Genomic DNA, 19,357 nt, shown 5'->3' with positions numbered 1-19,357 from the left:
GGGCACAAGGAAAATCCTTTAACTTCTGATTTCCCTTTTGAAGGAGAAGGGACTGCAAGTAGTGCTGTTCCCTTTGCTCCCGAGAAAGAGCTAGCTGATTCGAAGCTTTTCTCATAGTTGCTCTGGGTTGCAAGTTGTTGGGTTTTTTTTCAGGCTTATTATTTCTGCATCATGAGTATTCATGGCAGTTGGCAGGTAAATCAGTAAATTGGGTCTCTTGCTCGAGAAAGAAATGGTGTATGTTCCTGTGATTGCTGGAATACTTAAACCCTGATAATGAGAAGCATATGTAGATGGAGGTGGTGATGGAGAAATGTGAAAGACATCTAAAGTATAAAATGTAACAGCACATAAAAATTCATTTTCAGCGTATCAAATGCATGGTTGTGCACTGCAGGAACTCTTAAAAACTTGAAATTCCCACAGGATTTACATACTGTGCTGTGTATTCAAAGCAGGAGAAGCCCCACTTGGGCGCTGACTTAAGGTGGGTCAGGGCTGGAAAACCAGGATGGCTGCACCTCGGATGTTCTCCACGCACGTGGGGAGTTTGAGATTCTGGTGGAGTAATGCTCCTGTAAGCCATACTGACCTATGTCCCTTCTCAAACTAAGACAGAAGGAAGTAACTGTGCTTAGTAAGAAGAGTATTAGTGGATGCACTTGTGTGTGTGGTTGTTATAACCCTGCTTCATCTTTTAACAAATGGCTTGGGTCTTGAGTGTTCAGTTTTGCCTGTGGAAAACAGCTGAGTACTAAGCGGGACGCTTGGAGAGCACAGTGGCCTGCTTAACAGGCTCTTCATCAACACTAGAGGGAAAAAGGTTTGAGCCAGCTTTTAAATCCAGTGTGCAGGTACTTAAGATTTAAATAACTTGCAGACAAATCTCTTTCATCTAGTTGGGCTGTAGATGCCCTTTTTTTCCAGAAAACACAAATCTAAATCCTGCACAATGTGCAGCTGCAAATGTAACACACACTGGATTTTCTTGCACACCTGATGCATCGTTTTACAGAGGTGACACTTCCCCTTTTCAGCTTCTTTGCTCATTAATTTCCAGTGGTTTTGCTGAGCAATTTTTCTTCCTCATCTGCAGTCTTTTGTGCAGCAGGCAAGCAGACGTGTTCCTGAACCGCACGAAACTGTTGGGAGGGAGCCTGTCCTTTCCTTTTTCCCAGTTCCAGGTGCTAAGGGGAGGAGGTATCCCATTTTTTACTGGCACTGAACCAAGCCTTGCTGTACTCTGTCACCTCAGGTGCCCGTTTTTGTAAGCCTGGAGGAGAATCCACAAATTCTTCCCTGTGTGAATGCAGATACGGTAGTTGACATCAGAGGCTGTCTGCAGATCTGTGAATGCACAACTGTTCCTCTTAAACAGCTGTAGGGAAGAAAAACAAACAAAAAAAAAAAAAAACCCAAACCCAACAAATTTAGGTAGAATAAGGTCTTGAAAACAAATGCTATTGCAGTGGGTATTTTCTCTACGGGATTTACTTTTTTTTTTAAGACAGAATGGCTGGGGTTCCTAATCTTTTTGTTTGCTCACAACATAGAGGGCTTCAGTATGTATTGCAGGATCGGAGGGCAAATTAATTGAAAGGGTAAAAGTATAAAACTGCAAGAAGAGATTTTTTTTTTTTTTTGTTGTGGTCTGTGACAACTCATCACTGCTTAGTCCATTGCCTGGAGCCTTCTGCTCACACAGATAGAATACATGTGCCCTTCCTCATCCAGCTAAGGTGGCACCACCCCTCCTAAAACAGGTGTCAATCAAACTGGTATAATTTATTCTGGGTTTAGGATCAACCATCTCCTTGGAGGCTGCATCATTAACAGAACCATCAAGTGGGGGTGGGCTGAGTTTTACCATCTTAGGGTGGAAGTTAGATAATTAAACATAGTTAGGGCTGTGTTGTATGCCTGAAGTTAGATAATTAAACGTAGTTAGGGCTGTGTTGTATGCCTTTACTCTATGATAATCCAGTTGAATTAATGCAATGTGAGGACCGTGTCTTTAAGGTGTTCCATCTAGCCAAGGATGAAGACAGTGGACCTGGTCCATGCTGGATGTTACAGTTAATGTGATATTTCACACCTCCAAATCTCGGTCTAGATGAGGCTGTGGTGTGTCACATCGCCACCCTCTCACTCAAATCCCTCAGTAAAACACACTTTCCTTTATGTTTTGCTGTGGTAGTCCAGCATAACCACTAATCCTCTCTCTCGAGAAAAGAGGATTAAAACTGGGAACATTTGCACCTTAATGCAGCCAGCTAGGGCTGCGCTCTGTCTTTTAGGCAGTAATCCTGTTGGGGCTGGGGCTGCGCCTTTGTGCAGCGCCAGGAATGCTGTCGGCGATCAGCAAATAGCAGCTCTCTTGATAGTTGCACTTACTGGGTTAGTAATTCTTAAAAGACCACTTTGCGTGTTAATTAAAAAAGCTGTATTGACTAGAGATGACTAACTCGCTTCACACTGTTAAAATGACTTCTGGGCTATGCCCAGAAAGTAAAATAATTTGAAATTGGCATTTCTCTGTGTTTCTCTAAATAAAATGAAAGAATGTGTAAGATGACAAAGTATTATCATTGAGAATGTATTTATCATACATTATGTTTCCTAGACTCAGGTCAGACTATACATCCTGCAAAATATTTAAGGCAAGAAGGTTCTGCCCCAGGTGTTACTGGTAAAGGAGAGTCACCTCTGCATATCACACCCAAAATGCTTAACGTGAAACCTGCGGAGCCTGGGGGGAAGCACGGGAATGCTAAATGAGAATTCCACCCCGTGGTTTACGATTTTATGGTGTAGTTTGACTTCCAGTTTTGGATTACACTCGCTGGCTGACACGGGCCGGGATGTGGTGGTATGCTCTTCCCGCGGGTTTCAGCTGAACATCTGCTAAGCTTTTTCTTGGTGTCTTCATGGGGAGGACTGATTCCACTGTAGTACTTTATTATTCTGATTTTTTTAACTTGTGTGAATTGCTTAAAATTGGTGGAAAAAAAAAAAAAAAAAGTGGCGTTTTTCTGCATGTACTTGCTGTGTTTTCCATGTGAACTACCATTGCTCTAGCTGAGGCAAGCAACTGAAGATAAACTGCTTCGGCAGCCAGTCCAGCCCGGTTCAGCTGCCAGGGTAATTTAAAAGTAGTGGTGAGGTGTGGGATTTTTGTGGTTTGGGTTTGCAGTGTTTCTTTTCTTTTCTTTTCTTTTTTTTTTTTTTTTTTTTTTTTCTCCTTTTTCTCTCCTGGAGAGCTTCACCTTCTCTCCAATGTGCTGCTTCCTGCTGACCTGGGCAGGAGGGGGACCGGGCGTCTGTTCCAGCTCTCCTGTTGCGGCTGGGTGGAGCGCTGCGGTGAAGTCGTCTCCACGCTCACCATCGCGCCGAAGCCTGAGAAGAGCCTTCAAGTGGAAACCACCTCATCCTTAACGTTCAGCCCATTGCTTCCTGCTGGTGTTCAGTGCTAAATACGTGAACTTAAGCTGCAACAAGCACCCGTTGAGAATTACATCGTACGTCATGAAATGAATGTCCTATCACACCGCCAAATGGTGGCTTTCCTAAGAAACTTCAGCAGCAAATAGGAGTTTTTATGCCTAATAAATATGTGTAAAATCCTCTTTGTTTCTTTGCCAGACTTTGTGTGTGAAGTTTTTCCTGCAGTGTGATGTGTTTGTTCTTTTATGTGAGATGCTGATAAAAAGAGCAAGTTAATAGAAGGGGGTTTGTTTTTGTTTTCTAGATTCAAGTTTATTTTAGGTCTTTTCATGCTGAGAGTGGTAGCGCAGGGAATTTTTTTCCATCCTAATTAAAAGGATCATTATACTAATATTATGCCACAGGAGGACGCTGTGGAACGAGAACTAGTTTCTGGAGTTCCTCTTAGTGTTTGAGTTACCGCGTCTCTGCTGACGTGCGGCAACCGTCCACGTGCAGCTGTGAGCCAGTGTGAAATAAGATGTTCACTTCAGTCTTGATAGGAGAGGTGTAAACTAGTGCGTCTTATCTTGCCTTTATGCAGGGTATCAGTTGTTGCTGTGAGAGGAGGCGATGTCTCAAGTCCCGGAAAGTCAGTCCCATCTAAAACCTTGCACAGCTTCCAGAGTGACAAACGCTTTACCGGAAAAAAGACATTTTTTGCTTGGATTGAGGTGTAGGCCAGCAAATTCTCTCCGTGAGGAAGTGAAGATTTTTTTCCACAGCCATGGAAAACCCAGGATTTTTGGATTTAAATGGGCATTTTAAATGAGTTGTGGTAATAATTAAGATATTAATCAATCTTGTCCCTGGCAAATAACATTGTTTCCTTTTCAAACCCGCAGTGGTAATTCCCTCTAGGCATAATTTTATATAAGAACGGTATCAAATTTATCCCGAAGGCAAATTAATGAATAGTATTTAAGCAGCGAGAGACACTAATGCAATGTGACAGGTGGGCATCACGGAAAGAGCTAACTCTACTGGAAAAAAGACATTTTTTTTTTTATTGGATTGAGGTGTAGGCCAGCAAATCCTCTCCATGAGGAGGTGAAGATTTTTTTCCACAGCCATGGAAAACCCAGGATTTTTGGATTTAAATGGGCATTTTAAATGAGTTGTGGTAATAATTAAGGTATTAATCAAGCTTGTCCCTGGCAAATAGCATTGTTTCCTTATCAAACCCGCAGTGGTAATTCCCTCTAGGCACAATTTTATATAAGAACGGTATCAAATTTATCCCGAAGGCAAATTAATGAATAGTATTTAAGCAGCGAGAGACGCCAATGCGACGTGACAGGTGGGCATCACGGAAAGAGCTAAATCTCTGCCATTGGGAGCCTGAAATCGCCTGCTGGGGAGGATGTGGACATCCTTCCTTCTCTCCCCGTGGAGGAAAGACCAGGAGAAGGTCTGGGTCTTGCCTGTTGGTACGTAGCACAGCCGAGCGAGGGGAGAGGGAGGCTTTCCCACGTGCTTTTGGTTGCCCTCACAGAATCCTGTGCAGTTGTAATCGGCTGGCGTTGACCTCCCGCCATCTCGGGCTTCACCTGGAAGTGGTTTCTTAACCAGCGTCGTCAGGAAATGCTGCGAGCGAGCTCTGTGCCCGTGCGCGTCGGGCCTGGCAGGGCGGTGGAGATCTTTCCATGAGATGTGGCTGCCAGGTACCGGCCAGTGTTGGCCCAGATAGAGGAAAAACGCAGGCAGGACAGCACCGAGCTAAACCTGGCCATCTCTCTCCTCTGTTAGAGGTTGTCCTCTAACCTTCCCCTCAGCTGGAGGTTGGCAGCTCCTCTAATCCAGACCATCTCGGGAGCTATCAAAGCTGGACCCTTTCAGGCTGTTGTAATCAGAGCGTGGGCGCAAGTCTCTTGAGACCGTTGAGGTTTGATGATCACCAGTGATTTTAGTCGTGGCTCCTTGTGGAAAAAAAATGGTGTACGATCTCCTGGTTCGTGTTGCCATTGTTTGTGAATGAGGTTAGTTCTCCATGGTTAGTATAATCGTTGAAATCTGCTGATTAGCAACCGACTGTATCAGGATGCATGTACTCACTTTAAAAAATGCGTAGGGGGCTTTGTGCTGGAATAGCAAAAAGCAGTACCGGACAATTTCAGAGGTATAATTACGCTCAAACAGGATTTGATTTTATTAGTAAATGGTAAATGATTTATTCCTTGCTGGATCAGTTTTCACTTACGAATTATTCCAGGCTGTCTTTGCAGGGAATTTGGAGTTTATCTAGATGTACAGCCGGAAGTTTGAAATAGCTTTTTTAATAAAACGTTCTTATGTACTAAGTGCATAGGAAGTGCTTTTTAATCTGATTGAATACATGAAGTATGAAACCTGGTTAACTGAAAAAACTCCACGTCACGTTGGCCTGGATCATCAAAGGTATTTTAGATCCCTTCCTCTCCTGAGATGACACTGGTGCTGAGGGTCGCTGTGGCCCGCAGGCAGATGAGCTGTTGCAGCTGCAAACAGTTGGTAGTTCTTAAAATAAATCGGGGTGATGTGGTCTACCTTACCCGCTGCAGCAGGCTCTGGGGAGCAAAGAAGGCAGCTCAGCGGGGCACGTGCTTTGCGTGTGTGAAACTCCACGTGCCACCGCCAGCATCTTTGCAACCTGCGCTGCAAAACTCTGCTCCTGCCTCGCTGGGATGGCCGAAGGATGGAGACGAGCAGGAGAGTGATGCTGAGCACCATCGCCACCTCCTCGCAGCATCGTTGGAGGAGCAGCATTTTAGTGAGTAAGCGCCGTGGCTCCCTTCCAAGCTAGGGGAAGGGGAAAAGCAAACTGAGCAGCAAACGGCTAAAACCTGATTTTAGAGGCCCACTTCCTAGCAGAGGTGCTGGTCTACGTGGCTGAACACCACTGGAGAGCTGCAGGAAGGGGCTTAGCAGGCGGTGACTGATGGCTGCAGCAGCCACCCCACAGCCCACGGAGCTGCTGCGTGAGAATTAACACCCCCGGATCACAGGAGCCCTGTTGATTAACTCTCCGCAATCGCCTCCAAGAACAAAAGTGCCAGTGTGATGTTGGTTGTTTAATGCAAAGCAAACGACTTATTTACAGCAGAGGCTTGAATCCATTAAGAGCATATTAAACTCCAGATGCTTGTCAACTTTACAAAAAGAGGGGAAGAAAGGGAGGAGAAGGTGTTACACATTTTCTGGAGAACACTGGGCTTGCCAAGCATGAAGCAGTATTTCATTGAAGTTAAAACCATGAAGAGGGTAACCAGTTTGAATGATGAACCAGATTTTCCCCCCCATCACCTCCCCCCCACTTTTTTTTTTTTTTTTTTTTTTTTTTTTTTTACAATGGTCTTGAGACTGCTCTGTAGTACCAGACAAAGTACTATGTGCCAGGTTCCTGTGTGGATCAGGATTGTTGATAAGGAATTGGTACTGACTGTGGTGCAGAGATCAAACAGAAAATGAGTTGGGAAAGTAAAAACAGGAGTGTTTCCATTCCTTTGAAACAAATTAGCGAATGAGCCAGAGGGATTATTCTTGAGAGTGGATATATGTAGAATTGGCCCTTTCAAATAAGTCCTCTAAATAACTTAATTTAAAAAAACAAGGCAAATAAAAATCCCAAACAATTAAAAAACGCCAGGAACATCTGATGTCCCCTGAGCAACCATAACATTGGCTTGTCTCTTCCTTTCTCCTTTCCACTTACTTTCCCGTATGCAGAATACAAGGCATGGCTTTGGGGAAAACGCCGTTATAAACCCTCCTCTGCCAGAGAGTCTTTGCAGGCCATGAGGCTTCATCAGTGCCCTGCTCTGGGTTTTGGTAGGTCCATCACTAGCTAACAGGCTGCTTTGTGCCTTTTTAAACAACCTGTGGGTGCTGTGGAGAGCTGGGCCTCTGTGGACACCAGCTTAGACCTCTGCATGCACCTTTGTAGGTTCGGGGATTGACGCCCTGATGTTGAAATGAAAGGAGGATGAGGAGAAGCTTGATGTAGGCTGGCTGGCTTTTTTCAGACGTGAGCTGGTGTAAGCTTATTGCCCCTTTTTCCACTAGTTACTGTGGCTTCTCATACCATCTCGTTTATTCCCATATCATACAAATTTAAGATCTTTTTAGCAATTCAAGGCCAGTTCTTTAGAGGACACTGCAATGCAGCCTTTCTCCCGAGTCTCATTGCTGGGAAGAGAAGAGGGTCGATGACCTGACCAGCCTGAAATGAGTACAGGGAGAGTACCCCAAGCTGGAAAGGTTAATGTCTCTATTAAACTAATTGCTGACATTGATCACTTATAAAGTGGATTCTGAAAAAGTTTGTGTGTCTGTTAGTCCTCTGTATTTCCTTCTGTGTAGTTTCTAAATCCTTGCTTATAGCACTGTAGAAGACGGAGCTGCTGCTTGAGCTCGGGGTGTCCGTCAGAAAAGGTTAGTTCCCCTGCACAGCAGTGCCATGCAGCTGGCTGGGGTGGGATTTCATCCTTCCCAAACCCTTGGGTTAGGAAAGGTTGGGCTGTAGCGCACCGAGCAGGCTGTGTGAGAGTTGGCCTTTCCACTTGCTATTGGTGATTTGCTAATTCTTGCATTTTAGTTGTCAAATGTCATACTCATTTTTATGTGGATACTATTACAGAATACAAATGAACTCTTCCCTCGTGGTGTTCTACCCATAGTGACTCCCTGTTGATGTGAAACCTGAATCCTGACAACCAGGATTATTTGCAAAGAAAATAGAGAACTCTCTATTTCCAAAGCAGCAAGTCTGTAAGAAAGACAACCTGCTCTTTTTCACAGTGACTTCTTGGGCAGCATGGTGTTGCCTTACGGCAGAGAGGTTTGCTCATTGAGTGCTGAAATACCCAAGCAGAAGGAAGGTCTGGTTGCAAAACTCGAGCATGAGAACTTTATATTTGGTGTTTTGGATGTTGACAAGGCTGTTAGCTGTTCCCACCCCATTTCGGCATGGTAGAATCATCAAATGGTTTGGGTTGGAAGGGACCTTAAAGATCACCCAGTTCCAACCCCCCTGCCCCGGGCAGGGCCCCCTTCCCCCAGCCCAGGGGGCTCCCAGCCCCGTCCAACCTGGCCTTGAACCCTTCCAGGGAGGGGGCAGCCACAGCTGCTCTGGGCACCCTGGGCCAGCGCCTCACCCCCCGCACAGGGAACAATTTCTGCCCTAGATCTCATCTAAATCTGCCTTCTTCTCATCTAAAGCTTGTGCCCCTGTGTTCCCGGAGCTCCCTTTCGTGCAGTGGCTGCCCTCTTAGGAGGGATTTGAGCTCTCGTGGCAGGAGCAAGCTCTGTAAGCACAGGAGAGCGCAGAGCAGGTCTCTGTCATAATATTCTGGGTCTCAGCCCTCATCCTTCAGTCTTTATTCAGATAATCCATATTTTGCGTCCTTTTAAAATTATTTAAACTATCAAAGAAGCCAGACCCAGCAATTTTTCTGTTGTTAATCTGAACAGGGTTTCAGATGAATTAGTCATTGTATTGGATGAATTAGTAAAAATGGCCGCGTGATTTAAAATGCCAGCAGATAAATGCTCATCTCTAAGTTAAGACTGACTCAGAGGGCAACGTCTTGTGCTTCTACAGTGTCCGAAGTAAAACTGCTTCAGCAATCTAAAGGATAAAAATAAGTCTAGGAGGCCCTGTCTGTGTAAGAGCATTTTTCCAGTCATGCTGGTGTACCTCATCATTTTTTCTGGTGTGGACATTTTATTTTTGGCTTAGTTTAAAGCAGACGTGAAGCAACATTAAACTAGATGGTGGTGGCAGAGGGCAGTTTCTGCAGTGGGATATCCCACATGGTTTTGTATCGATGGGGTTATATCTTTACATTCATACCACAGATTACATTGAGCAGACAAGACCTTCATTTTAATCCATGTGGTTTTAAATTTAATGTGGAATTTATGTTTCTGTTCAGTTTCTGTTGTTTTCTGCTGGTTTGAATGGTACAGCTTCTGCTATTTTCGTTTGCTTTGCTTCTCCTGCATCTGGTATTCTTCCAGTGATGGTGTCAACAGTCATTGATCATAGTTGACAGTACATCAAAGGAACCTCTGACACAGTCATAAAGCAACTGCACTGTGTGATGAGAGGGACTTTATCCTCATATTTTTTTAAGCACTTTAAATGACTTTAAAAATACTTCTGGCTGTCATCCAAGGCTTCTGGACTGAGCTACAACTACCAGGAAATGTCTTTGCAGTCATCATCATATCATTAGGGTTTCCTTATACCCGAAACTGTTCGGATTTCTGAAGGAAAACAGTAATAAACTCCCTTTTTTTGGAATGAAGAATGCTCATCTCTAAAATTGATCAAGGACGACTTTCCTTTCATCCCCTGTGCCTGAATCCCTGTTCAAATCCAAGTGCAGACCCTTTGGACGCATAACAAAGATGCTTTGCTGCTGGGGCAACAGTATCAACAGGTTGGTAATCACCAGCAGAATCTGCCAGTCAGGGTGTCTGCCCACTGAGCCTGACTTGTGTCAGGAATCCTTTGGGAATAATTTGAATATATGAATAACTCCCAAAAGTTTCAACACTGAAAGATAAGGCTCGGTGCCCTTCAGTGTATGATTCTGCAGGCATTTGGAAATTTTCTGGAAGGAAAACGTGCCCGTATGAAAACAACACAGAAGTTGGAAAAGTAGAAAACCTGCACTGAGTGAAGCCAGCTGTCAGGTTAAACTAGAATTAATCCAAGTTACAACCTGAAAATTAATTACTAGAGCTGGTGGTGGTGGTGTGTGCACAGTTGGGCAGGCTGCACCATTTATTGAAGAACTGTAGTAGTTTATTGCCTTTTTCCCAGCTTATACCTACGTTTATGCAGGCAGGAAGGAAAACGAGTGAGGAAATGTAATAGTGTCACCGAGGAAGCAAGTGACCTTCATACATTGCAGCAAGTACCTTGGACTCCTTAGGAAAGGAGGAGTTGTAAAAAGGAAAGAGTTCATAGCAGATCAGTGGTTGTTAGACCTTGTCTGAATCAAGTGGACTTCATCTCTAAATAAACATGATGACCTCACTGTTTATTATCCCAGTCATTGCTTATAGATAACTGTTTCAAAAATGCCAAAATTCAACCAGGCTCTGCGCACTGAAGCAGGAAGTGTACCAGTAAAAACTGTATCAAATGCACGTGTGTTTAAATTTGCATGGTTGCTCATGAAGAGTATTGATGTTGCTTACCCAGCTGTCCACTTGCTGACTCAGAAATGCATAGTTTTAGTCATCTCTGAATTTTATTTATAAAAAAATCATTGTTTTTAGTGGCATTGGGTGTAGACTGCCTCTTGATTCATGCAGGTTTCTTTTCAAAGGCAGCAGTATTGCAGTACTGGAAGCATCCTGCAAGTCTTGCAGTCTTGTCTCCTGATGAGCTAAAAGGTTACTACGCTTTGTCAGTTATGGTCTGATCATATTTTTCTGTGGATGCATAAATTTTTTGTGCTAATGGAAAATACTTAATACTGTATTGCTGCATGGAGAAGAGCAGCAGTACCTTTTCAGAAAAAGCACAGTAGCCTGGGAAAGGCCTGGCCTACCGAGATGCTTGCTGCCTTTTTTTTTTTTTTTTTTTTCTCCATATTCCTCGACCATTTTTCTATGGTGATGGCAAAATAAATTCCTTGGAAGGAGATTACAGCTGAATTTCTTTTCAACCAAAAGTTTTCAGTTTGCTTCAGTGTACCTCAGCATCTTAGTCCCTTCCTTACTGGTGGTATCTGAATTGCTGCTATTTTTGGATGGTTCTAATGTTACAATCTGTGTTGTAAACAGGGTCGGACAACAGCAACCTCTAACTCTAGCAGCCTTTTAGGAAGGATTGTGAGTTTGAAGGTGATTTGACTGTAGCTGTAACCTCAAGAGGTTCGCAACAGTCTCACAGCAGCACTTCTGCTGTCCCGCAGGCATGAGTTCCTCTGGCACATGCCTGGCTAGAAGGCAGAAGTTTGAAAACATCTGTTTGTTGTCCAGATTCAATTTACTTTCACGTCCATACTATTTAGGAACTTTTAGGGGGTCTGTTAGTATTTCATGGATAAAAACCCCTCCCTTTTTTGTGACAAATTGGTAAATATGGGAGATGTGCCTCTTCCCCAGCCTGCCCAGTACAGAGGGTGATTCTAGTGCCGCAGTCATCTTAGTACCTGGGCAGCTTCCAGTACTGGACCCATATCCTGATACTTGTTTCTTTGTTTTAGCCTCTAGACCATGCTTCCCTCTGTCACGCACCAGCCAGCTGCATAATTAAGTATGTGACCAAGTCCGTCCTTCCATCTCAGTTGGGTGTACAGCTCCCTGGTTATAACCAGACTGACTCTCCCGAGCTGGGGCAACCAAACAAGCATCAAACCAATATCACCCTACCATTTGGAATATTTCTGTGCTTGTGAGCACTGTTGGCAACTCGTGGATGAAAATCCACTGCCTAAATACATAGTTCCCTTCTGCTTCTATCCCCCATGCAGATGACAAGATTAACGGAGGTGGTTTGACGCTCCACAGTGAAGTTGGTGTTACGTGTGGAAACTGTGGTCTCTCAGTAGAAGCCGCTGATTTGATGTGATCCTTACTAGAAGTGTGTATAGCATTGGAGAGGTCAGCTGTAGGCAGACATGGAAAATAAAGGGATTCTGCAATCTGGACCCTTTTTTTTTTGTGTGGTAGCTACAAACCCACGATGTCTGTGTTAGAAGGCAGGTTGCTGTGGCCTCCCTCTCTGGTCAGCGGAGGGAGGCTGGTACTTCCCAAGGAGCTTGGCCTCTAAGGTCTGAGTTGTCAGTTAACCTGACAGAGTTGAGAGGGGTAAAGTGCTTTGGAGTTTGGCTTTGTCCTTTTGGAAAAGTCAGTAACGCTTTGGAAAGACGCACCTGGATTTCTTTGTATTGGTACATGAGAAACCATGCCGAAGTGGCTAGGTCGCATTTGGCTTCTCAAGAAAGACCAAGGCCTCCGTGTCTGCAAAAGGAAGGAATTCATTTTGCAAGTGAATACTACGTTGAGCTAATTCATCCTGAGCCCTAAGATGTGGTGGTTGGGAAACTTCCATCTGTTGAGCAAGAGGGTGGCTGTCTGACTGCCCACAGCCATTTCAGGGGTAACACAACGTTTGCAGACGTCTCGGCTGGCTGGGCAAGTCGAGGTGAGGTGATGGATTGCAACCACCCTCTGTGTGGCTGAAGTAGGGCAGGACTAACAAGGTTTGGTTGTTATAACGCATGCACGGTAATGAGTGCTTTGACTTTGTATTCACTGGGCTTCTTTGGCTCATTTCAAGTCTCCTTTCAATATTTTGGTCCTGCTGCTACACCAGAAACTTTGTCTCATCCCCTGTTCAACACTGTCATTTGAACGGGAAGCTTTCTCTTAGCGCTGTGCGGGGAATATTTTCTTTGTGTTTGAGACGCAGCTTTTCTTTCCTGTAAAACCAGATGTGCTTAAGTAAAATGTGGAAAATAGGTCCTGCTTTGAGGACAGGACTCTCTAAAATAATTACATCCCTCTTTTGGGTATCTTGAAGTTGGAACTGCCTTTGGAAGATCTGTTTTATAAATGCCCACAATGTTCAGTTCACTGATTTGCAGAAGATGTTTTGAGGCATGTGGAAACAAGCCTTTAGAAACCAGCTGGTGATGGGGGGAAAAAAAGAAAAATCTGTCATATTTCAGCTCTTTGATCAGTAGATTTGAGGCAATATTAAGTGTATCTAAATACCAGTCACTCCCCACCCTACCTTTCCTTCCATTTGTTGTCTGGATTATGGCCACCACTTCCTTGCTTCTGAGCTTCTGCTGCTTAAAATGCTGCTGCAAAAAATATTTCTTTCTCCACAGCCTTGGTCATGCCTTGTCCCTGCATATTCTCTCCTGAATTCAGAGCAAGACTCTGGTCCTCTCCTTTAACCTCCTTCTGCTTCCCACCTAATCTTGTGTTCCTGTTTGCCCACATGTTAGCAGCTTCAACTGAGGTGTCCTCCGTTCTTCTCCATTTCTTCCATGGGGCATCCCACCTTTGTAATAATCTCTCTTGCAGTGTCTCAATTAGTTGTGTATGACTATTGGTTAGTCTGGTCAGAGTAACCCTCCTGACAAAGTGCTTACCCCTGATCGGGGTCCCAGTGTCCCACTGCCATGGTGTTCCATGGTTTGGTCATTAGGATGTTGATTTTTATGATTAGTAGAAGCCTGGTGATTATTTTGCCAGGCTGAGGTTTTTGTCATGTTGATCATTTGCAAAGTGCCTTGTATTTATGGCACGATATCGATAATAGAAACTAGTGAAAGCTTTTGAAGGACGAAGATGCATGTGATGGCATGGCTTGTCTGAGTTCAGTGAGCAGTTACCCAGCCATGTATCTGAGACTCCTCTGTGGTCGGTGTTCATGCCCCTAGCTCTCTCCTCCTGACAAGCTGAACAGGTTTCTATGAAGAGGATGTCAATCAAGAACTTGAAATTCAGTGGTTATACTTATGGGGTCAGAATTTGCTGGGTCTACTTTATTGTTCCCTACAGCTGGTCATCTCTTTCCTTCTGCTGTTTGCCCTGAGGGTTTTGGGGAATCTGTTCTTGAGGGTTGATGTCCTAATTCTTCTAACGTAGTCTGGAAATATCATAAGGGTGTGCTTTTCCTTTTCCACAAATGTATGGTAGATACACACTGAAAATATCTGCATATGTCCTGTCTTGTTCCTTCTGCACAGATTTATGTTCATGGTGTGTGTTCCAGTGCCCGGCTGACTACGTAAGACACTACTTTGCTCAGTGGTTTACCACTAGATGCATTAAATAAATATGCTTTATATTTTGTGCTTGGGTTGTAATGATTTTGCCTGCTTCCGGACTCTAACCAAGTAAGGCAACAAAAGTGGTCTGTAGAACACAACTTGCTGCCAGTAAACTTCTGTACCAGCATCCTCAGTTGTGTCCTGAGCTATTGAGGTTGGATGGTTAGAGATTGTGTGTTGCCCTTGAGCATCTTCCCTGGAAGCTAGATCTCAAAGTGGCAAATATAAGTTCCAGGTTTGATCAGGTCTCTTAATATGTGTGTAGGTGGGGGGTGGGCAGGGCACATAATCTCAAGGCTACAAGGTCCTTAAAGACATTTCCTCCAGCAAAGATGACTACCTCTGGGTGCTATGCCGTGTTGTTTGAAAGTATGGATTTTCCAAAGCTCTTAAACTTTTAAGTTTCTCTCCTGGATCCAGGTGCACTTGTTATTTCCCCCTCGGAGAAGACCACAGCCACTGGGGGAGGTAATCTCTTGTTCCCTCTTGGTCGTGGCCTGCTCACCTAGCTGGCTCAGAAACCTTTGGCTGCCCTCCCTTACCGGTGCATCAGTGTCAGCAACCCCTTCCTGTGATTTTTGTCTCCTCTGCCAGTAGCTATTAATGGAAGAACACGGAGTGACCCAAACAGAGCACATGGCCACCATTGAGGCCCACGCAGTGGCCCAGCAGGTGCAGCAGGTCCATGTGGCCACCTACACAGAGCACAGCATGCTGAGTGCGGACGAAGACTCGCCGTCTTCGCCGGAGGACACCTCCTACGATGACTCTGACATCCTCAACTCCACGGCTGCCGACGAGGTCACTGCCCACCTGGCTGCGGCAGGTAAAGTCAGCGGGAACGCTGCGTTTGTGCAGAGGTTGGCGGGAGATCTTGTCACCCCACGGGGTGCTCCGAATGCTTCTTTATTGCCCTGGCTTTAATAGCGCTTCTTCGCAAGGTCTGCCCGCTGCTTGAATCTTGCATCGCTTTATTTGTGTGTAATGTAGAAGTAATGGGAGTAAGAGACTGGTTTGTACCATTAAAAAAAGGCCCCTGGTAAGTGCTACCTCAGGAAATGAAACTAAAATACTGAATATGTCAAAGAGCAAGCTTATTTCAGGCCCATATAAACAACAGCAAAAATAACCCAGGAGTGCTACCCAACCCTGCTTAGCCAGGGAGCTCACATGCTAGGCTTCTCCCAAGGAGATGCCACAAAGGGTCCTGGCATATCTGGACTGGGAAAGTATTTCAGAATCACCAACTCCTTCCAGTGAAGCCCCTGCTAAATGTCCTCTAGATTTGCCTTGTAAGGGCTTTACCTCACTAGCAGAAAAATGCAGTGATAAATAAGCACTCATAGACTTGCCTGACTCCTTATCAGACTTTATCTTGATGTGCTTGACCACACCTGTGAAGTGCCACCACCCCACTGAGCATCCCACCATGCCCATTGCTTATTAATTTTCCAACCTCAGCTCCTGCAGGATTTTTTCCTTCCCCCTTCCCTTCTAGCGCACAAGTTTTTCAGTCCCAGGTGGTGGATGCAGGAGGGGCTGCTGGTGGCTCCCGCCTGCCTGCGAGCCCTCCCGCTACGGGGGCTGCACCCCAAGGCAGGAGCTGTCCCACTTCCCTGGGACAGGTGGCTGCAGTTCGTGGCATGGACTGGCACGTCCAGCCCAATTCTTGCCTGACAGCCCAGTGTAGCCCTTCCTCGCTTCTCCGTAGCAAATTTTTTGCCAGTCCCCCAGAAGTCACCGTTTTAATTCTTTTTTTTTTCACAAGCACGGGATGGTTGGAGCAGTATGCAGCAGTGCTTGCTGTGCCCGCCCTGGGTAGCGCTCCGGTAGTTCATTACTGATTAACAAAACCTAGCTCTGTAGTGTCACCTGGAGCTCTGTCCGTTACAGCATCCCCTCTCCCAGAGCAGCTGCCTAGAGAAAACATATCATCAGATGCTACTTTCATTATCATCTACCAGCTTTCACTGATTGGTAGCTTAGAACTTCCTGATCCAGTAGCTGCATCTTTGTTAAACACAAAACCATAGTGGTTTTTATGACCCCTGGTGTGACCTTTCACTGCTGACACATGGAGAAACTACACACAGAGCAACTGAGGTCTACTCAGGAGTCAAAGGCAAGTGTGGGGTCTAATGCAGGCTCAAGGGCTTTTTGACTCTGACCCTGGAGATCACCAACAGAAGCACAATCCACTGCCCGTCGCTTGGTTTACTTCCAGCTAACTGAATGAAACTTCCCCTTACAGAGACTCTGTGCCCAGAGTTTGGCCACAAAAGCAATAGCAATAGCCGTGGTCCCCACTATTCTTCAGGGGGCTGTGGTTGAATGCTGCTGGGAAGCCTGGATTTTCAATTTCTTTCCCATTAGAACTGGTCCTTAATCCTCGGGGAAAGCCTCGGGCTCCTGATGCTGTAGTTGAGGTGTCCAACCAGGATTTATGGTGTTGTACCTAGTCTGGTCTCCTCTCCCGTGCCACCACGATCTCCTCAATTGCAGTCAGTTATGTAAAGTCTGGGTGTACTTGAGAGTTTTTCAGTACATTTAGAAGATGAAATATGTAATTATGTGATTGTAAGGAAAGCTCTGGACTGAAATATGTGATTTTTTTTTTTTTTTTTTTTTTTTTCACTTGGGACTGAGCTGAGACTTGCCAGACTGGAGAATGGAGCCTTTTGATACACCTCTCCGATGCCAGAGAGGAGGGATCCCGGCTGCTGGGGAGCTCAGTGGGGAATTTGGGTCACTGGTCGGTTGATAAGGCCCTTGAGCTGAGCCCCTGGGACCCATCCCTGGCAGGAGGAGGGCAATGGCAATGTCCTTTCTGGCCAGTTCCTGAGCTGTGTGTGCCAATTCACCCTTTGTGGTTTGATTTCCAGGCCCTGTGGGGATGGCAGCAGCTGCTGCTGTGGCAACAGGTAAAAAACGAAAGCGACCACACGTTTTTGAATCCAACCCATCGATCCGCAAGAGACAGCAGACACGTTTGTTGCGGTAAGGACTCCTGCCTGCACTCCAACACCTCGGTCTGCGTCCTCAGTCTGCCTCCAGTGCCGTGCGTAGTGAGACCGTGTGCTGTCCAGAAGTTGCCCAGTTTGGGATTTTTTTGGGGGGCACCTTTTCTGGAACCCGAGAACTATGTTTTGGTTTGCAGAAACAGGTCAAATTGCTGCTCTGCTCATCTTTAGTGGGATATTACAATCACTGGGATTGACACGGCCATTCCAGTGGGAGCCACAATTCTGTTTTAACCCCAGCTAGTCACAAGTTAAATCTGTCATGGGAACATTGCCTTGCAAGGTATTCAGAGTGGCTTTAACAGTGGCTGGCCTGAGAATCTGGAGCTACAGCCATATCCCAGCTCTGCAGTGACACGAAGGACTTACCTACCTAATGAAAAAGCCTTTTCTGCATTATGAAATGATCCTGTGAATAAATCCGGTGTGTGTGTACCTGAATTTCCTTTGCCAGCCGAGCCTGTTATGTGAGCTCCACACTGAAGACTGACCCAGGCTCTAGTGCGCAGTGTTGGAGGAGAATAATCGAGGCGAGATGCCTGGCAGAGCTGAAGCACTTTCTTTGGCTTTAGGAGCTTGCTCTGTAGGCACCAAACTTCTGCCGCCCTTCAGGTGCTGCATTCCAGGTGCTCTGAGGCTGTCTGCCCGCCTGATGGCCACCTAGGAGCACTGGTGCTGAAGTGGCTGCGCAGGCTTTCCGCCAGCCCGGAGCGATCACCCGCGATTCCATCCTCCGGAAACCTTAGTAAATATTGGCCGGTACTATTTGCTAGGTTTTGGAACAAAGCAATTTTTTCTTTTTAAACTGTTTTAGATTTGATTGGGTTGTGTCAGAAGAGCTGGAGTATTTGTCGCTCCGTTTCTTGCTGACTTCCTCCTGCGTGCACATTTAATGTACTGAAGGAGCGATGGCCAGAGCTTTGCCTTTTCTCCCCTCTCTCCTAGTCCAACTCTTGTAAAGTTGGTGAGAAATTAAGTTGCTTTCCTCATTCTGCTTACTCATCTGTTGAGTCCCACAACACCCTTTGTACATGATCAAACTGGAACGAGGTGGAGCAGAGTTAGTGTTAAATAATATTCCCTGGGAGTGCTTTCCCTTTCTTTTATAGCTTTATTCTGTTTTTCCTGACTCTGCTGACTCAGCTGTGTTTATTGCAACATTTCTGAAGAGCAAATTCTTTTCTCCCTTGAAATATGAACGATATCTTTTTAAAGAAACTCCTCTGTAAAGGAATTATTTCTTCTCCCTTCATGCAGCTACTTCATTTTATTACATGAAAGATACCAACAAAATGCATCATTTTTTTGCATTCTGATCAATTTAACGCATTTGTGCTTGATTTTTACACCACTGTGAATCAAGTGGGAAGTTACAACTTCTGATTCTGGGATCTCTGCGTAGCTGGTGGTGGTGTTGGTGCTTTTTGGCAGCCTGTCTGCTGCTAACAGCAGGTTCTGAAATGACCAAGGCAGATACTAAGCTGTCACCTTATGGCAGTGTTCAAGTAATCTGGTGATAACCTCTACTTCTCTTTTGCTTTGAGTTTCTACCAACATTTCTGACACATTCTCTTGCATTGCTTAAAATGAGTAAGAGGTGGAAAATATATGATGGAGCATTATTTTCCTGCAGAGAGATTGTTCCAGAGGGACTTGCTGATGTGTCAGGTGTCTGAATACCTGGGTTTCCTGTGCTGAGCTGTTGCAATATTGCTGATTCTTGCCTTTCCTGTAGTTGTAGGTTGAATTCTTACAGTTCTGGTTTGAGCAGGACTTTAGTACTTAGAGGATTGCAATGCACTGTTATGAGGCTGGATGTAAAATAACCTGTGTTTGCAGTCCTCTTTTATCGTATCATTTGAGTTCTTTACCTTAGAAGTTTTGTATTGCTAATACACTTAGTTACAGAGCGGACATGCAGACTCTTGCTGTCCTAGCTTTGCTGCTCTGGTGATTTCTCTACTTTTTACATCAATGGAAAAAGGAGAGAAGGGAGAATAATTGATATTTGAGCTGCTGGCTGACTGCAGGGAGCGCAGCAGGCCTGCGGGAGTGGAGGAAGAAGTG

At 45.2% G+C, this 19,357-nt stretch overlaps 1 protein-coding gene across 8 annotated transcripts in view; it reads left to right on the top strand.

Annotated features, from left to right (window-relative positions):
- Positions 1-19,357, top strand: part of NRF1 (nuclear respiratory factor 1) — a 71,242-nt gene that overhangs the window by 5,808 nt on the left and 46,077 nt on the right. For 2 of the 8 annotated variants that reach the window (XM_042792168.1, XM_042792167.1), the window contains exons 1-3: positions 14,721-14,738; positions 14,868-15,096; positions 17,153-17,267. In XM_042792168.1, coding sequence (XP_042648102.1) covers positions 14,874-15,096; positions 17,153-17,267 — 338 coding nt within the window. In that variant the 5' untranslated portion in view covers positions 14,721-14,738; positions 14,868-14,873. Of the gene's footprint in view, positions 1-14,151; positions 14,739-14,864; positions 15,097-17,152; positions 17,268-19,357 lie in introns of those variants that run through there. The other 6 variants (XM_042792174.1, XM_042792172.1, XM_042792173.1 and 3 more) reach the window with 6 other exon arrangements.

Source organism: Tyto alba, unplaced genomic scaffold (genome assembly GCF_018691265.1).
Source record: "Tyto alba isolate M040663 unplaced genomic scaffold, T.alba_DEE_v4.0 Super-Scaffold_2, whole genome shotgun sequence".
In the NCBI taxonomy this organism is placed as follows: Eukaryota; Metazoa; Chordata; class Aves; order Strigiformes; family Tytonidae; genus Tyto; species Tyto alba.
The sequence above is the reverse complement of the archived record's forward strand: the minus strand, read 5'-3'. Positions and strand labels throughout refer to the sequence as shown.